This window comes from Vipera ursinii (assembly GCF_947247035.1).
Source record: "Vipera ursinii genome assembly, chromosome: 17".
NCBI classification, from domain to species: Eukaryota; Metazoa; Chordata; class Lepidosauria; order Squamata; family Viperidae; genus Vipera; species Vipera ursinii.
The window spans coordinates 3,520,969-3,540,024 of NC_139530.1; the positions used below are offsets into that span (position 1 = coordinate 3,520,969).

General features: G+C 49.1%; 1 protein-coding gene across 1 annotated transcript in view; it reads right to left on the minus strand.

Annotated features, from left to right (window-relative positions):
* SAMD11 (sterile alpha motif domain containing 11) overlaps window positions 1–19,056 on the minus strand; it is a gene marked incomplete at its 5' end in the record, with an annotated part of 57,940 nt that overhangs the window by 11,243 nt on the left and 27,641 nt on the right. Inside the window, 5 exons of the mRNA XM_083375645.1 lie at window positions 972–1,065; window positions 3,224–3,362; window positions 4,524–4,691; window positions 9,761–9,853; window positions 18,127–18,251. Coding sequence (XP_083231771.1) covers window positions 972–1,065; window positions 3,224–3,362; window positions 4,524–4,691; window positions 9,761–9,853; window positions 18,127–18,251 — 619 coding nt within the window. The remainder of the gene's footprint in view (window positions 1–971; window positions 1,066–3,223; window positions 3,363–4,523; window positions 4,692–9,760; window positions 9,854–18,126; window positions 18,252–19,056) is intronic.

The following is a 19,056-nucleotide window of genomic DNA, read 5'->3' on the forward strand; positions in this document are numbered from 1 at the left end:
ATGAGAAGGTCGCAAATGGGGAAACACCGCTGCCGCCCCCCCCTCTGGATGTTGCAGGTGGTCCTCGACTTGCAACAGTTCATTTACTGACCATCCCAAAGTTACAACGGCACTGAAAAAGGCGACTTAGGACCATTGTTCACACTTACGACCACTGCAGCATCCCCCCAGGGTCACGGGAGCAAAATTCAGAGGCTTGGCAACTGACTAATATTTATGACGGTTGCAACGTCCCGGGATCACGCGACTTCCCCCTTTGGAGACCTTCTGACAAGGATTGTCAATGGGGAAGCCCAATTCGCGTTACAACCGTGTTACTAACTAAACAACTGCAGAGGCTCACTTCACAAGTGTGGCAAGGAAGGCTGCAAAATGGGACACGAGTTGCTTAGCAAATGTCTCACTTAGCGACAGAAATCTGGGCCTAACAATTGTGGTCTAGCTGCATTTGTGACCACAACGGGCACCGGGGATCATCTCAAATCCAGCAACCAAGATCCTTGAGATTGGAAACTTTTAAAAAATAAAAATTTAAAAAAATCAAACCACTTGAACAATGTGGGTCACCGCTTCCCACTCCCACCCACCCCCAAGCCAGGATTTCCCTCCTAGGAAGAGGCAGGAAAATGGGTCAAATTCGGAATTGGCCAGAGGGCATTTTTGAATCCGATGTCACCCGGGCCAATCTGCTTACCGACAGCTGAGCTGGCAGGAGCCGCTGACGTTATTTGGCAAGGATTAACCGGGGCCAAGATTGCTTATCCCACGGCGGGTATTAATCTGATCGCCTCTGCAGGGCAGGCAGGGGGTCACACCCCACAACTACGGACAAGATCCCTTGTCTGGCAAAACAGATGGACCTTCTCCCCCCCCCCCTTTTAGTTGGGCAGCAAAAGAAGACATTCTGGTATTTGCAGACACCCACACCCACACATACTTCTCTGCCCTCTAAAATACTCTCAAATTCCTACACTCTGGGCCGGAATGGCTTCTTGGTGATTCCCGCCCCGAGTTCTAATCCTGCCCTCGCAACCCCGAGGCGCCGGGAGTCCATGCAAGATCGGCCTTTAAAAAGAAGGAATCGAAAGAAAGAAAGAAAGAAAGAAAGAAAGAAAGAAAGAAAGGAAGGAAGGAAGGAAGGAAGGAAGGAAGGAAGGAAGGAAGGAAGGAAGGAAGAAAGAAAGAAAGAAAGAAAGAAAGAAAGAAAGAAAGAAAGAAAGAAAGAAAGAAAGAAAGAAAGAAAGAAAGAAAGAAAGAAAGAAAGGAAGGAAGGAAGGAAGGAAGGAAGGAAGGAAGGAAGGAAGGAAGGAAGGAGAGGGAGGGAGGGAGGGAGGGAGGGAGGAAGAAAAGGGATCAATCTGGTTTCTATCCTGGGCGCTTGCTTGCTTTGTGTCGTACACACACACACACACACACACACAAAACAAACCGGCATTGCAAAGGCATTAGAAGATCTGAACTCGGTTGTTGCTAAATCTGATATGTCCTTTAAGAGGAGACAAATGGGTTTGCTAAGCTTTAAAGTATTGGCTTTTTTTTTAACAATAAGCTCTAATGGCCTTCAGATAATCGATGTTTCCCAGTCATTAGCAGGCCCATGTGAACAAAACCCGCGCTGCTGCGTTTTAACCCCCTCGCTCCCCACTGACAACACAGCCCTCCAGCAGCAGGCTATCGAGAGAGAGCATGGACCCCCAAGTTCGTGGGTCGACTGCAACCCCCATCACCCCCCAACAGGGATGGGAATTGTAGTCGGGCAGAATGAGAAAAGGCCCAGGTGGAAACAATTGGGCTGGCGGCATGGAAAACACGTGTTCCTTTCCCATGTCAGCTTTGCAGCTCCCAGAATTCCCCAGCTGAACATTGCAATTCCCAAAAATGTCTGTCGGTGGCCAGCTTTCCTGAGGCATTCAGGGCCTCGACCTGCATCCACAACGGAGGCAAACATTCCTGTTGTTAAGCGAGACAAGTTGTCAAGTGGGATTTGCCCCATATTACGAGCTTCCTTGCCAGAGTTCTTAAGTGACCCGGTTGTTAAGTGAACCTGGCTTCTCCACGGACTTTGCCTGTCACAAGGTCGCAAAAGGGGATGGCATGACACACACACACCACACACACACACACACAGGACGCTGCGACGGTCATAAATGTGTGCGCCTGAATTTTGGTCAGGTGACTCCTGGATGCTGCAATCCAAGGCTGAAAAACGGTCCTAAGTCACCTTTTCCAGTGCCGTTGTAACTTCGGTCACTGAATGGATCTGTTGTAAGTCGAGGACGACTTGAAATGCAGCTTTCTTGTCGGTTCAGTCTCCAAAACCAGCAAAACCGAAGCAGACTATTCTCCCTCCTTGATACTCAATGGTTTCTGGCCCAGGATGCCGAGATATCCCCCCCCCCATTTTTCTCAATATACACAGCAAGATTCAGCTGAATTTGGACCACTTCTGCTTGCTTTCCAGAGCCGAACTTGAGCCCCTTCTCAGTAGGATCCCCTGGCCGGATCCCATCTGCAGGCTGAACCCACGTTGGGATCTTCTCTTTCCTGCCTCTCCTCCACTCTGCTGCCTCCAGCAAAGGGCTGAATTTTTCAGCAGCTAATTATTCTTACTGCCACAGTAAGCCTCCCTGTGCTGATCGAATCCTTGCGGAGTCCAACAGGAAGCTGAAATGGAATTTTAGCACCATGCCAAGCAGCTTCCACACACACACACACACACCATGTGCATTACCTCCCACCTCCTGGAGAAAGGGAGACGCCATAAATCTCCCCACCATTTTTTTTTGCTAGATTTGAGCCCCTGAGACTTTGGCACAGCTTCCCAGTTTTGCAAAAGTGCTACAGAGAGCGTCCTCAACTTACGACCATCATCAGCAGGACTGGAAAACTTCATTGTTAAGCAGCGTGGCCATTACGCTGAGGCGTCATTTGACCGCGCCTGATTTTAACCCACATTTTTTTTGATCCGTTCTTTAAGCGAGACATCACAAGGTGACGACTGGCGACCTACCCTGCCGGCTTCCCCAACGAAGGGGGGAAAGGATCACCTTGTGGTGTCTCGCTTAACGACGGCATTAAAAAAAAATGTGGGTTTAAAACGGCGATCGCGATTGTTAAGTGGGAGGACCGACTGTTAAATTGGCTTTTCTCAGCGCTGTCGTAGCTTTGAACAGTCGCTAGACAGTCGTAAGTGGAGGACTACCTGTGCAAAGGTAGGAGATACCTCTCAGTGAAGTGCGAATCCCGGTGCTGAGGAAGTCCTTGTTTTCTGCGCTGGCTGGACGAGTTGCTGACAGAGGGAAGGTGAGGCTCTATGCTGCTGGGGTTTCGTGAGGCGACTTCTTGACGCGCCCGGAGGATATCTGTGCCGAGAGGGACCCAATGAAACTGAGATTAGACTCGCTGGCGAATTCAGCTTGCCCTTTGGCCTGGGTCAAGAGTGCCTCTGAGCATGTGCCAAGTTCCATTTGAAGGCTTCCACATGAGAGGCCCAATTTGGGTTTCGAAAAAGGTGCGAGAAAAATTTCGGGTGATCTCTTGGGATGTGAGCTAGCCAAAGTAACCCTGGTCTTCTGAATCTACAAAAAGTTATCTGTGCTTTTTGCTTGATGTGAGCTTATAAAATATAAAGGACCAAACCCACCCACCCACCCCAAAAAAACCTGCTTACAAGCCTATTTACAAGGAAGGGAATGCAGAATTAAGGTGGTGGGGGGTGAGTTGGGGAGGGAGGAGGAGGAAGCGGGCGCCACGGTTTAAGCCACAAATAAATAAACAAAGCAAAGGAATCCTAAATAATTAAAGATGAGTTGGTGCCACGCGTGGTGTCTGCACATCATCAAGAGCTTTGCCTGGCAGAAATACCATTTTTAATTGAGCCTCCGAGCACCCGGGGTGAATTAAAACATCTTCCAGGCGATAAGAGCAAAAAAACAACACAAAAAAACCCCCAAACCTTTACACGGCTCAGAAGGGGCCGTCCTATGTTTACAGTCACACCCCAAAATGCCCAGTGTTCAGAGTTTATGGGCTGTAAAGCGTCTTTTGCAAACTTGGCCGCTTTAACAGAATAACAGCAGAATAACACACTTGGAAGGGACCTTGAAGGTCATCTAGTCCAAGCCATACCCTGTCTGATCTCTTCTTAAAAAACCTCCAGTGTTGGAGCGTTCACAACTTCTGGAGGCAGGTGGTTCCACTGGTTAATTGTTCTAATTGTCAGGAAATTCCTCCTTGATTAGTTTCCATCCGTTGCTCCTTGTCCTGCCTTCGGGTGCTTTTGAGAGGAGGTGGACACCCCCCCCTCTTCTTTCTGGCAGCCCCTCAAATATTGGAACGCTGCTATCCTGTCCCCCCTGGTCCTTTTCTTCATTAAACTAGACCCTGCCCAATTCTTGCAAATGTTTTTTTTGCATCTTTTAGCCTCCATCCCCCTAATCCTCTTTGTGGCTCTTCTCTGCACTCTTTTTTCCCCAGAGTCTCGCGATGTGTGGACTTCAATACCCAGAATTCCCAATCCTCACCACTGTGACTCGGGACGGATATCCCGCCGGCCAACTGGTAGAGACGCTGCTGCTGCTGCTGCTCCTCAAATGTGGCGTGGTCGTTGAGTGTGGACATCAAGCGCCGGTAATCCTCTTCCGGAGTCATCTGGGTCACCGGGCCCTCCAACAGGGGTGTGTGGGAGTTTTCTGTGGGGCAGAAAGGCAAAAAAAAAAAAAAAAATGGAAGGGTGAGTGGCGAGAAAGAAGTGGGCCTTGCAAATCTAACACGGCTTTCCACCCTGCCAAGTTAAGCTTCCAGTCCTCATGACTCTGAATACAGTGCGCGAAGCTGAAAACGATTTGGCACCCAACTAGTCTTCCTTTTAAGGAGCGTCAAATCCCCTACCAACTTGAGTCTAGCCTGTTTTAGCATGCCAAGCAGCAAAAGGGCAGCTGGATTTAACTATTTCTGCGTCTGTTTTTCCAGCAAGGAATTTTGGTCCTTCTTTCCACTCTCCCTAAAAGAGTGGCTAAAAAGAGAATTAAGCAAGAGCTGCGCATCAAAAGCAGAGCCAGTTTTAAGGGTCTCTTCGCTTTTAGGCTGCAAGCAAAGGCTCAAACTGTTCACGGGCGTTGGAGGACGCTGTTTTTTCTTCCTCTTTCATGGTTTTTATTCATTCACGCTACTTAGGCACCACTTTCGTATGAAATATTTCACTCCCGTTTGGTCTCAGAGAAAGCCACCACTGGATGGAAAAATTCAGGCTGCAGAAGGAGAGGCGAGTTCATTCACAGCCACAAACTAGCATTGTGGAGCAGTCCAAGGCTGTTTTGAAGCACAGCCTGGGTGCTTGCCATCTCTCAAACTTGCAACCGGAATCGGGAGTAGAATTTCCCTGGCTAGGCAAGGCAGGACCCAGCGGACTGTTCCCGATTTGTAAAACGCCAAGAAAACCCTTGTTGCTGGATGGGAGACCACAAGGAGACTCAGCGCGAAAGGGTGGGAAGAAAGAAGACTGGGGAGGGGGTCACCACCGCCACAAAAAAATGGTGAGAGATACACCTTCCAAGACTGGGGCTCGATTGTTAAGTGGAACCGCTCTCTTAAAACTCACTTTTCTTGCATTGCGCAACAAATGGAAATTCCCCTTTTTCTAGCCCACCTGCTTTCCGGCATGGCGGCCCGATTCATTGGGGAGGCCTTCATTAAGCAGAGAGGGGTGCTCAGCTCTTGCAACCCCCCTCCCCTCACCCCGGGGAAGGAAGCAACCTTGTCTAGACTTTTCGAACTCCCCCCCCCACGCTTCCTGCTGCCAATACCCCCTGCCACTGACTGACATGCCCGCCCACGTTCAGCGGGGCCGACGGCCTTCCCAGGAGAGAACGCCGGATCGCACCACCTGCCTGTCATCCCCTTCCTGACACGTGTGCACACCTCTCTGTGTGTGCGTGCAAGTGTGCAGGAGAGGAAGGGGGAAAAAAAACACACACACAACCCTCCATTTCAAGAGCACAATCCTTTCGATCCTTTTCCTCTCCGCTAATAAGCTAGAGGTTGCAGGAAATGGGAATGAGAGAGAGAGAGAGAGAGAGAGAGAGAGAGAGAGAGAGAGAGAGAGAGAGAGAGAGAGAGAGAGAGAGAAAGAGAGACAGAGACAGACACAAAGAGAAAGAGACATAGATAGAGAGAAAACAAGAGACAGAAAGAGAAAGTCAGACTGAGAAAGAGAGAGAGAGAGAGAGAGAGAGAGAGAGAGAGAGAGAGAGAGAAAGAGAAGAGACAGAGACAGACACAAAGAGAAAGAGACATAGAGAGAAAACAAGAGACAGAAAGAGAAAGTCAGACTGAGAAAGAGAGAGAGAGAGAGAGAGAGAGAGAGAGAGAGAGAGAAAGAGAGAAAGAGAAGAAAGAGACAGAGACAGACACAAAGAGAAAGAGACATAGAGAGAAAACAAGAGACAGAAAGAGAAAGTCAGACTGAGAAAGAGATAGAGAGAGAGAGAGAGAGAGAGAGAGAGAGAGAGAGAAAGAGAGAAAGAGAAGAAAGAGACAGAGACAGACACAAAGAGAAAGAGACATAGAGAGAAAACAAGAGACAGAAAGAGAAAGTCAGACTGAGAAAGAGAGAGAGAGAGAGAGAGAGAGAGAGAGAGAGAGAGAGAGAGAGAGAGAGAGAGAGAGAGAGGCATTTTTAATTAATGTCAACACATCGCAGGGGAAAAGCTTCAGTTGCAAAGCAGAGGGGGAAGGAGAGAAACTCTGCCCCCCCTCCATCAAGGCAGACACCTTGGCAATTTCCCTTCCATTCTCACTTTGACACATGGGGGGGGCATGAGACAGGACCCCCATTCTGCAAACCCTCAGCTGCTGAGATGCTGCGGAGAGGATGCACTGAAAAACTGACCAGGCAGCAAAACCGCAACCTTTTTGTGTGTGTGTGTTTGTGTGTGTGTATATTCTGCTCAGTTGGACACCTTCCACTCCCATGTGTGCACCCCACAGATGCAGCAGAAGAAGAGAGGAGAGATAAGTCGATGGCAGAAGCTAGGAAACTTTGCACATGGGCAGGAAGTGCTCTGTGGCACCCTCACGGGCCGCCCCTGCAGAGAAGCTTAAGGCATGAAACAGCCAAAGCAAATCATCCAGATGTTTTACAGCCTCACAGAAACTTGGTTAAGGTCCAACGCTTCTGGCAATTTAACCCTTCGCTTACGGCCACAACTGAGCTCCAAATTTATGTTGTTAAGTGAAACATTTGAGAAGTGGATTTTGTACCATTTCGTTAAGTGAAATCTGGCTTCCCCATCGACTTTGCTTGCTGGAAGTTCGCAAAAGGGGGAATCGCGTGGATCCGGGGGATCGCTGTGACTGTCGTAAAGTGCGAGTCAGTTGTCAAGCATCCGAATGTAAGTCGTGTGACTGTGGGGATACTACAACCGGTCGTGCGGAAAACGGTCCCTTTTTTCAATGCCGTTGTAAATTCGAACGGTCACTAAGCAAGCGGTGGAAAGTCGAGGATCTACTTTTTAGGGACCCCAACCCAATCAGGCCCGATTGAGTGACTCAGATCGATCCAAACACGCAAAACACATTGATTTCTCACAATTGATTCAAGAGCGGAATCCGGCTGAATTCACCTACTTCCAGCAAAAATGTTCGATATTTTTTTTTTAAAAAAAAGAGAGAGATTGAGCGCAATAAGGACGTTGCTGCAGATGGTAAGCAGGGATTAAAATTAGAAAGAAAAAAATCTTTACAGGCCACTGTTTATGGAATGCAGACAAGGTCGTGTCCAGCCACAGCTCCTGAAGGTGATGGGATGTAGAGCTTCTCTGTTCCGAGGCAGTGTATCCCAGTATTATTAGATGCACACAGGAAAAAGCTTAGGGTTTCAGAAACACCCAACCGGCTCCAAAATTTGAGAATTTCACCCCATTTGCTACTCTCACTTCTCCCTTTTCTCCACGGAAGTAGCAATGATTGATCAGGCTGGTGGGCGGGGCCCTTGTAGATTATTCTGTGACATCACAGCAGCTCGACCAATGGCTGAATAGAGAAGATAAACTGGCAAGCAAGAAGTCCAATGGCTGCCTTCGGACAATGCACCAAGCTTCGACAATCTGGGTTAATTGGTGGCTAAGAGCTTGGAGAACAAGATACTGTGCAAAGCCAGAAAATGTGTTATTTTAGTAGCCAGGTTCAGCATAGTAGGTGAAAGGCGTTCAGACCCCCCCCAAAAAAGGGAGTCACAACTAGGGGAGAATTCCCCAAATCTTTTTTTTTCCCCCGCATGAACTGCAAAGCAAGGCAAGGCAAGGCGAGTTATCCAGGTTGCGTGGCCTTAGTTTTTACCCTTCTATTAATATATAGTTATGTGTGTTGTATTTGCGGAGCCTCGCTCCCCAAGAGTTGGGAGGCGTAAACATTTAATCAACCAATCGATAAAAAAATAAAATAATTAAGCTGGCGGGGACGAGGGGGACAGGCAAGGTGATTGATCACGACTGCAATTGGGAAGTTGAGGAAGGGAAGGGGGCGGGTGGACGAACGGCTTTCGTTTGGGGAAGGGGAGGGGGGAAACGCCGTGGCATTGATCCCAAAGCGATAGATGGCCGGGTTCCGTGGTAGCCTGATTAAAGCTCAGCTTCTCCGCAAGATAGATTAAACCGCTATCACCTTGATTAATTTTTCAGAGGATGCAGCGGGAGCCTGGAGCGTGTGTCTGTCTGTCTATCTATCTGTCTCTCTGTGTGTGTGTGCGCGCGCACATGGAGAGGAGGAGGGGGGGGGGAAGGAGAATTAGGAAAGAAAATATCCAAGAATTGCCATCTGGAAAATAAAACAAAACAAAAGCAAAAGCAAAATTGTAGAAACAGCCTTTGAAAAAGCTTAAGCCTTCCTTGTATAAACTGGCTTTTATTATCAGCACGCCAGGAGGGGACCCCTGACAGCTGCCTAATTGCAAGTGGAAAGAGGAAAGGGTGGAAGATAGTTTGGGGGGAAAAGGGGGGGTTCAGACCCCCTACTCAATTGGAGCAGCCCTTTAAAGTGTAGGGGGTGCGTGTATGTTTAAGCTCCTTTGGGGGGGAACTATTCAAAGTGCTGGGGAGAAAGAGGGTCGCTTTGCGAAGAGTTGAAATTGCAATTGAAACGGCAGCAACAAAGCGAAAAATGCTGATTTTAGCTCATTCTGGCATTTCCGGCACAATTTTCTCAATAAGGGCTATGTCACTAGGCTAGTTTGCCTCCCCCCCCACCCCCCAATTTAGGGACCAGCATGCCCAATGGGTGTTTCTTTCTGCTGTAAATTTGAACCAGTTGCCAAAGACTCGAAATGTGACTAGGCAGGGGGAAGGTCATGTTTTACGACGGTGGGATGTGCGTTACGGTCGTCAAACGAGGACTACCTGTTAACTTTGCCGATTGGGGTGGAGGGCTTACGAGGGGAGGGGAAAACAAGCAGAAGGATTCAGGGCCCAACATTTTAGCAAAAGATTAAGGAGGAAGAAGGAGGGATGACTTATTTGGAAAATACTCCAAAAATTCATTAACTGATAATAAATTTGGATAGAGGGTGGAAATTAGGACAAGCGGAGGCTTGGCATCTCAACTGCTCTGGGTTGGCCCGACTGAAGTTCAGAATAATTTTGAAAATAAATCTAAACGAGGTTCTCAAAGACAGGAGCCCGAAAATCCTTCCTTCCTTCAAAAAAAAAAAAAAAAAAAAACCAGATATATCTCCCCTCATCCCAGCAAGAAAATTTTCTTTTCTCACCTTTGGGGGATTCGCTTCGAGATTTTTTGCTCTCCAAAAGACAGTCGCCGTTGCTACCGGCCACACAGACTTTCCTTTTGCCTAGAACTTCATCTAGAAAGAGAATGAAGCAGAAAGAGGGAGAGGAGAGAGAGAGGAGAGAGAAGAGAAGAGAGGGAAGGGGAGAGAAGGGAAGGAGAGAGGAAAAGAGAGAGGGTAAGGGAAAGGAGAGGGGAGGAAGGAAGGAAGGAAGGAAGGAAGGAAGGAAGGAAGGAAGGAAGGAAGGAAGGAAGGAAGGAAAAAGAAAGGAGGAAGGGAGGAAAAGAGAGGGAAGGGAAAGGAAGGGGAGGGGGAGGGAGGGAGGGAGGAAGGAAGGAAGGAAGGGTGTGAGAGGGAAGGGAAAGGCAGAGGAGAGAGAGGAGAGGAGAGAAGAAGAGAAGAAGAGAAGAGAAGAGAAGAGAAGAGAAGAGAAGAGAAGAGAAGAGAAGAGAAGAGAAGAGAAGAGAAGAGAAGAGAAGAGAAAAAATTCAGCTGGAAATTCACAATTAAGCACACTGTCCCCCACCACCCCCATCAAAATCTGTGAGGCTTTTCAGGCTTGTAAACACACACACACACACAAAAAAAAAACACACACACAAACACACCACAATCCAGCTGAGGAAAGGGGGGGGGGCTTCTAGCTGTGAGCATTCGCCTGGCTTTCTCCAGCCCCGCACCAGCCCTCCTCCCCTGCGCTGATCTGATCGATGCCAGGGGCTCCCAGCCATAAATTTGCAAAATCTACTTTATTTCCTTACTTAACTGCATCATTTGATCGGCTCCCTTGCGTTTCCCGGGGGGCTTCCTGTGCCCTGATGGAAAACAGCCGGGGTCTGGGGGGGGAGCCTGGAATGGGGTGGGGGGTGGGATAAGGGGAGCAGAAAGGGGAATCTCCTCCCCCCCCACCCTAATGGTGTTCAATCCCCCACCTTGTGTGTGTGTGTGGGGGTCTCAAACGCCTCCAAATCTACACATTGGACTGTCCTGCCAGCCAGTGCAAAATATATAATACACAATTACACAATTACAGCAACCCCTCACTCCCTCTCCGCCTTCCCCATCCCCTTCCCCTTCTTCTCCCACGCACATTAAAAAAAAAATCAATATTCTTCCATAATAATGCCGGGGTGGGAAGCACCATCGAATAAGAACAGGCAAAAAAAGCATTTGTCCTTGTAGGCATCTAAGCCTCTTCTCATCCAGAGACTCTCCCACCCCCTCTTCCCCCCCCCCAGCCAAAAGCTTGTGCAAAACAAGCGGTAGGCGTGCAAAGCTGGGTCCCACCCGGACCCTCTGAGTTCTGCCAAGGTGCTAGTCCTCAAGGTTCCCATAATGAGAGAAACCCGTGGGATAAATAAATGGGCCCGTGGGTTTTAACAGCTGCGTTAGACGCTGTAAAGATTTCCTTGCCTCGCCAACACAACTGCAAGGAAACTGTGTGCAACCAGAGAGGATTTTTTAAAATATGCAAATTAGGTTATTTTTAAAAAAATATCCCCATCTGCCTCGTTTAATCAGCGTGCAAAGTTAGAGGTTGTGGAATTTAACGGGGCCTGGTGTAGGCTTTATTTATTTTAATTCAGCGTAGATTTCGGGATGGGGTTTTAAATAGAAAACCGCCGCCTGGTTTGTCTACAACCGGTGGCGCCCTCGGTGTTTCAACTTGGGGGGGAGGGCTTTGGCTCCGGATACAACTGCACCCAGAACAGAGGGGAAAGAGCCCCTTGCCCTGACTGCCGAGGAGGATGGGCACTGTAGTCCGAGGGCACCGAAAGATCAGAGACCGTCAAGGAAAGAAGCAGTGGGATTCGGCCGTTTATTTCTGGTTCCTGGCAAAAACGCCTACTGGGTGCAGCGGATTCATTTAACGAGGTCTTCGCTTAACCACCGCTGCAAAAAAAAAAAAGTGCAGAAAGAAAAAAAAAAGCATGGCTGGCTGAGGAATTCTGGGAGTTGAAGTCCAACGGGTCATCGAGGGGGCATAGTCCCCCACCCCTGAACTACACCCTTCCTAAAACCTGGCCAAAGTCTCTACGAAAAGGAACCACGCTGGCTCCCCCGCCCAACCCGCACGGGGCCGGCTCTCCAGATGTCGTTCCCCCACCTTCGCCCCCTTTATCCCCTCTGTGGGTCAGAGTGCGAATCCTACGCCAGGCATTGCCGGGACGAAGCCGTCACGCCACGGTCTCCCACACCTTGCTGCCGAGAGACAGCAGCTTTGCCCGCGGGCGCCCAGGACGTGGGCACCCTTGGTGCCCCTGCAATCAAGGGGGCTGCACCCACCCACCCCAGCCCGTGTCGGCCTTTGACAGCCAGACTTAATTCCTCTTTTTTATCCCCTTAATCTGTCATCTTTATCAGGCAGGGGAAGTGCCAAGTGGCGTGCTGGTAGCCCCAGTCCCGATCAATCTCCACATTACGGCTGACAGAATGGTGCTAATAACTTATTGATCGCCTGTTCGCCAAGCCCTGCCGGGGCCGAAGAGGCTGCCATTGATTGGCTGGGGGGGGGGGGAGGAAAGGCTTCGAACAGTGTCCTTCCCCAGGGAGCGACGGCGATAGGGGAGGGGGGGCGCATCAGAGAAGAAAACGGACGACAATGACTGGAGGGCGACAACGGGGAGGAAAGAGAGGATGGTGGGGGGGGGAAAGAAAGCATAAAATGCAATGAACGCGCGGGGAAAAGCGGATCTTTGAGCAGGAGATGGAAAAGTCACCACAAGGTGACCTTCTCCTTCCTTTTTTTTTTTTTTTTTTTGAGAAGGGGGAGGAGAAAAATCTTGCAATTGTTTTTTTCCACCACCACCCCCATTAGGGATTTGAGTTGAAATGGTCTCCCGCTTGAGATGCATCCTTTTAGCCTTCTGGAAGGATGTGAAGATCGGTTCCCGCCAAGCGTTGAGCTACATTTGTGGGCTAAGCTGGGAGGCTGTTTGGCCCTGGGGGGTGGGGGCTGAGTGGGTGGGAAGGGCGAACAGTGTTTTTATCTCTCCTTTGATTGACGGCTGCAAGCTGTCTAGAATCCCGGAATTTGATGGATGGTCATATAAGGCCTGTAAATGGCTGGCTAAAGAGATACAGGAAAGGAGGGAGGGGAGGGACAGACGAACAGGCGGATGGGTGGAGGGAGGGACAGACAGAACGAGCGGAGGGAGGGGAGGGATGAACAGGTGGATGGATGGAGGGATGGACATAAGGATGGAGAGATGGACAAACAGGCAGACGGAGGGAGGGAGAGATGGACGGAGAGAGGGGTGAGAGGGAGGGAAGGATGGAGAGATGGACTAACAGGCAGACAGAGGGGGAAGAGATGGGCAGACGGAACAGAGGGTGGGGGGAAATGTCCATTTCCCCCCCCCAAAAAAACCCTATCTAAACTAAATTATGCCGAGTTTCCTTCTGCTGTTAAAATAACTCAGCTCTTCGGCCGGTTCAGAAAACTTTAAAAATCAAAATCAAAAAGGGGGGGGGGGCGTTTTCTCGGGGTCTTCTCTGCCTTGATGGCTCATCCAAGAAAGGGGGGAAACGTGAAATAAAACAAGCATCCCTGGAAAGAGGAGAAGATGGTGGGGGGGTCAAGAGCCAGGGGGGTCGCCATACCCCGTTCTTAATTAGTTGGGCATTTTCTGACACCCCCCCCCCAGCAATACAGGAGGGTCAATTAGTTCCCCGATGAGAGGAGTCGCCCCAGCATGATGGGAACAAGACAGACCCAATTATTGGGGAGTTAATTTATAAGCTGCAGCTGCATCACACGATTTTAACTCCTGCACCCCGGCTCCCCTCGGCTTGCCTCTTTGCAAAGCCCCACAAACACGCGTGCCCTTCCCCCCCCCAAAAAAAGGGGAATGGAAGTGAAAAGGGAAGGGTGGGGGGGGGGAAATCTGTGAGGTGTGGGTTACCCCTCAAACCGTCCCCTTTTAATCCTCCAGGCAGAGCAGAGTCTAAATCAGCAGCCAAAGGAAGATCTGGCATTCCAAACAGACAAATCTATATAGCGCATCGATCCCCTTACATTTGCACAAGGCCTAAAACAGGGGAAGACAATGTTTGGGCTGACACTGGCGGTGCACGTTCCGGCCTTCTTCTTTTTTTAAATAAAAAATAAAAAATAAAAAAAATAAAAAGGAAGAATTTAGCTTTCAAAGGCCAATGTGAGCAGATGTCCATCAGAGAGGGCAAAGTATGCCCTTGGGGGCCTTTTCCACGCTTGTGCGAAATGAAGCAGAAGAGCGAAGACTCAGAGGAACTTTGGCCTGACTAATATGCTTTATTTTTTTTTCCTTTCCTTTTTTTTTTAATAGGAAAAAGGAAATTGCAAGGTTCAATTTCCAGGGTTCGGGCTTGAAATCTTAATGGTGGAAGAAGACTCCTGGGAATTGCAGAAAGGAAATAAAAGATGCATCTTTAAAAAAAAAAGACCCACCTTAGAACATAAGAGTTTAACGGCGTTGGAAGGGACCTTGGAGGTCCTCTACTCTGACCCCTGCTCCAGCAGGAAAACCTATACAGGAAGTCCTCGACTTCACAACAGTTCGTTCAGTGACTGTTCAAAATTACACAGACACTGAACAAAGTGACTTAGGGCCATTTTTCACACTGACGACCGTTTGCAGCATTCCCCGTGGTCACGTCGTCAAAATCAGACACTTAGCAACCAACTCGTACTTATGACAGTTGCAGCATCCCGAGGGTCATGTGACCCCCTTTTTTTGACCTTCCGACAAGCAAAGTCAATGGGGAAGCCAGATTCACTTAACAACCGTGTTACTAACTCCCCAACTGAGTGGCAAGAAAGGTAATAAAATGGGACACTTAACGGTCTCGCATAACGGCATAAACTTTGGGATCAACAGTGGTCGTAAGGGGAGGACTACCTGTAGCATTTGGACAAGTGGCTGTCCAATCTCTTCTTGAAAAGCTCCGACTGGGCACTGACAACTTCCAGAAGGAAATTTGGACTTAAATGCACCTATAAACAACATCCTCTTGAGGAAGCTAAAATCCAGGAGCCACAATTTGGCCGACGGAGATTCCTATTTTTATTATATCTAGCCAACCCCTGCAATAAGGGATCACCCAAATTTATGGGCAAAAGTTTTTTTTTCCCCAGACAGCACTGAAAGAAGACACAGGACAGCCACTTGTCTGGAATGGGATAGGATCTCCTGCTTGAGCAGAGGGTTGGACTAGAAGACCTCCAGGGCCCCTTCCAACTCTGTTATTTGTCAACAGGTTGACAAAAAAAAAGTCACAAATTGCAGTTATGTGACCAGGAGCGGGGGATTATATTATGGTAGCTGGAAATACTTTATTTTTTCCCAGGTTGACGTAATTCTGAGTGGTTGTTAAAGGAGGACCCGTTGCAAGTCGAGGACTAACTGTGAAGTTAGCAATTTTGTAGCGGATGGAACAGAAAGATCCACATTAGCAACTTTAGAAGGGGTGCTCAATTCCGAGCTTTCCTTCTCTGTACCCCCAAGTCATTGCCGGTAGCTTGCTTTCCGAGTGAATTTACCTAACCGGATAGAAAAAAATGGGATTTGTCTGACCCAGAAGCGCGAAAGCTTCTCAGGTGCCACACATCCCTTTGTGTATGGCTCTCAATTAAGATTAGCCACAGCCTTATCCCTGCCTGCCAAGACTATTGCCTTACATCTCGTCACCTTACGGGGAATTCTTATGACGAGAAGCCACAGAGGCAGTCAGGTGAAGAAAAAAATAAAATCCGTTCTACTTGGTGCACCTGGAATGGCATGGAAAGAAAAAACCCCTCAAATCCTGCAATTAACGGGGAATTAAATCATAACAATGTCAATTTTTTTTTTCATTTTCAGATGGAATTCTTTTATTACATCTCTCCAGATTCCGGCTGCTATCTCTATGCTTCCTTCCTCCTTCTCCTCTGCCCAGAGACCCATAATTCTGTTCCACCTGGCCATTTGAACAACTCTGCAAATTAGACCCAGAGGCTGGTAGGGGTTTTTCTGTTGTTTTGTTTGTGGGGGAGGGGGAGAGGTCTCCCCGCATTTCTGTACGCTTCTCTTTCACGCATTGCCAATTTCAGATCAGTTATTGTAGGGGGTGGGGGGGTGGGCTGTATGATGGATCCCTTCCTTTTACTCCAGAGTAGAGGTAGGGAGGCTTGAGGGAGCAAACCAACATCTGGATGTGTGCCGGTTCTGCTTGCGGAAGCAGAAGCCAGCCGGACGAGCTAAAATATTGAATCGCTGGACTGGAAGGACAGCGTGGATAATTTAATTTAGCCTCCCTCCTCTCCCCCATATGGATTTTTATGACTCCATCAATGGCCGCAGCAGCTTTAACTCTACACATCCCTCCTCTCCAGAAATTGCAGTCTTTGAAATGCAAAAGAGATGGGTTTCCTACAAGAGGGCCGAAATTAGGCTGCGAGAATCCCACGAACCACCAGAGGGCAGCCGAGAGCTGGCATTTCCTGCATCTCTCTCTCTCCTGCCCTCTAATGGCGAAGCAGGTTTTTGCAATGCTAGAGAAAAAGCAAATCCCTTCCTGCTGGGTGAGGGAGGGGGGGAGGAGGGTGGTCTTAACCGCACGCTGCCTTACTCCATGATTAAGAGATGCCGGTAATACCTCCAGGTCCCTGGTGGGCCAGGCTGAGTGCGAAACAGCTAAGTGTTGCATCAGAGATCTTAAGAACACCTCAATCATTGACAGCAGCTCCGAGAGAGCAAAATCGATGGAGCAATTAGATTTTATCAGCATCTCTCTCTCTCTCTCTCTCCCTCTCTCCCACCCCCTCCTCTCTTCTATGCGCTCAGGAGGCAGCATTACGGCTGGGGAGGGGGTGCATTCTGGCCTCATAGACAATTTTCCATTTGCAGGCTGGGGGTATATTAGGGTGGGGTGGGGTTAAACGATGCCAAAAGCCATTGGAGTCCTTGGCAAGCTGGATGCTTGTGCAATTAGCAGGATGCACTTTTTTACAACCCCAAAACGGAGCACAAAGCTAACCCAGGACTGTGGCTAGAAGGCAGTTTGGCTAGATTCCTGAAAAATAAAGACGCGCCTTGCCTCATGCTGAACCATTATCACTTGAGACTGAGTGCTTCAGATGCTGATGCCATCCCCCCATCGCCAGGGTTTCCCCCTTTTTAAAGTGATGGGTCCCTTTTAGCCCCCCTCCCAAACCCAGAATAATTTAACTAATGGGGGGGAGGAAGAGGCAGGAAGGGGGAAGGATTCTCAATGTATTTGTTTAAAAAACAAAACACAGGTGGGTAAAAATTTTCAGCAGCAAATGGACAGGACAGACGCTGCAAAAGTTCAAAGGGGGTCTCCACCTTCTGGATTAAAGCTCCGGTCCCTCTGCCGGATCCTCAAAAAACTAAAATAGCAGAGGACGTGCATCTAGATACATTTCAGGGTTGGGTAAAGTTTGCCATGGGCACCCAAGAAAGCAAAAACAGACTTTGATCCAGCCTTGAGCAGTTGGCAGGATGTGGTTGGGTCAAAATCTGTTTTATTTACCCGATTTAGGGGGAGGGGGGAGGAAAGAAGGTTGTCCGTTCCAGATCAGGCCCGTCTTTCCAAGTTTTCAATTCCTTCTCAACCGCCCAAGCCAATCGCTCCCTCGTTCCTTCCTTCCGGGAGCTGGGGAAAAATATAAAAACTCAAAAAAAAAATTTTGTAAAAAAAAAAAACAACTACTAGGATAAACGCATCCTAAACGGACCCGTTTCTGGAATGTATCTCCGGGTGACCCGCAGGTTTGTCCAGCTTCGCGGGGAAGATGCTGGCCTCGCGGTAGAGCCGAAGGGGGTTGAAGGGCACCGTCGCTTGCCTGCCCCACCCCATCCCATTTTTCCAGTGGGGAGAAAAAGGCCAACCTTTCCTTCTCCCCCACCCCCCCATTCGCCCCCTAATTCCGCGGCGAGACAAGCTGCACTCTGTTGAAGCTCTGAAAAGGTCAGAACACAGCAGAAGGTGCCAATGAGGGGAGGGGGAGGAAAGAGGGGAGGGAGGGGGCCGGTTGAGCCCTCTGCACGATCCGCTTTTGATTAATGAAATTACACGTCCCCACCAAGCCCTTCGTTCTGCACCGCTGCCTGTCAAACTCCCCCCCCCCAGGCTCTTCGGCTTCTCCGGCTTCACGGCACACGTTCAAAACACACACACAGGTGGCCGTACCCAGGAGCGGATTTCGACAGCCACATCCCCCTCCCACCCATGCAGTTCATTCTCTCTCTCTTACACGCACACACAGACACAGACACACAAATGCACCATCACACAAACACACACACACACACAGAGCAGACCCCCCCCTCCGTATTTGTCTGTGTGTGTGTGCGCGCACCACTTACCTGCTGCTCCCAAGCCGACCTCGACGCTGCTTCTTTTGAACTCGCAGCGGTTCTGCGTCTCGGGCATGCCGAGCTGCCGAGTCTGGTGAAGGTTGGAGAGGAAAGAGGTGAGATCACTGTTTTGGCTGTGAAGGAGAGAGAGAGAGAGAGAGACACAGAGAGAGAGAGAGAGAGAGAGAGAGAGAGAGAGAGAGGAGAAAAAGGGCTCACATCAGCATCTAAGGCTTCTCCAGGAGGGGGTCCCCCCTTAAGATTCTCCGCTGCACCCCTCCAGGATTAACTAAGCATTGTAATCTGCAAGTTTCCTTCCCCCCCCCCCCCCGTCTGCTTTTTTGGACGTCCTTCCTTCGGCACGGGCCTGTTTTTAATTTCGTGGCACAAACCGAACCGTGCATTTTTAAAAAAAGAAAAGAAAAAAGAAGAAAAACGAGCAGGGATTTTGCTTCTAGCTGCAGTGTGGATTGGAGACGGAGATTTATTTTTTATTTTTTTTGCTTTTCCAGCCAAGTTTTAGGGAATTCTGCAAAGCCTCTTTTCTTCCAGCGCTTTTGTGGAGGAAAAATCCACTTGCTGCAAAGGAGCGACTGTGGAATTGTAGGCTGGGGAAGGGCTTCCGGAACGAGAGGGCCCTTCCTTTCCCAAAGATTAAATCGATTAACCCAATTCTCAGAGAGAAACAAACAGAGAGGAGGAAAAAAAAAAAGACACAGGGCTACTTTTTCCAAGCTGCTTCCCCCACCCAACACTTATATTTTTCCCACAGACCTCACCCACCCACCCATCCCGCCATGCTGCTTGAGGATGATGAGAACCAAAGTCTTAATTGTTTCACCACTTTTGGACGAAGAGAAGAATTCGCAGGACCAAAAAGAGAGAAAAGAAAAAACCTGACTCATTTGGAGAGCTAGGGAAACACCGCTGCAGGCCTTA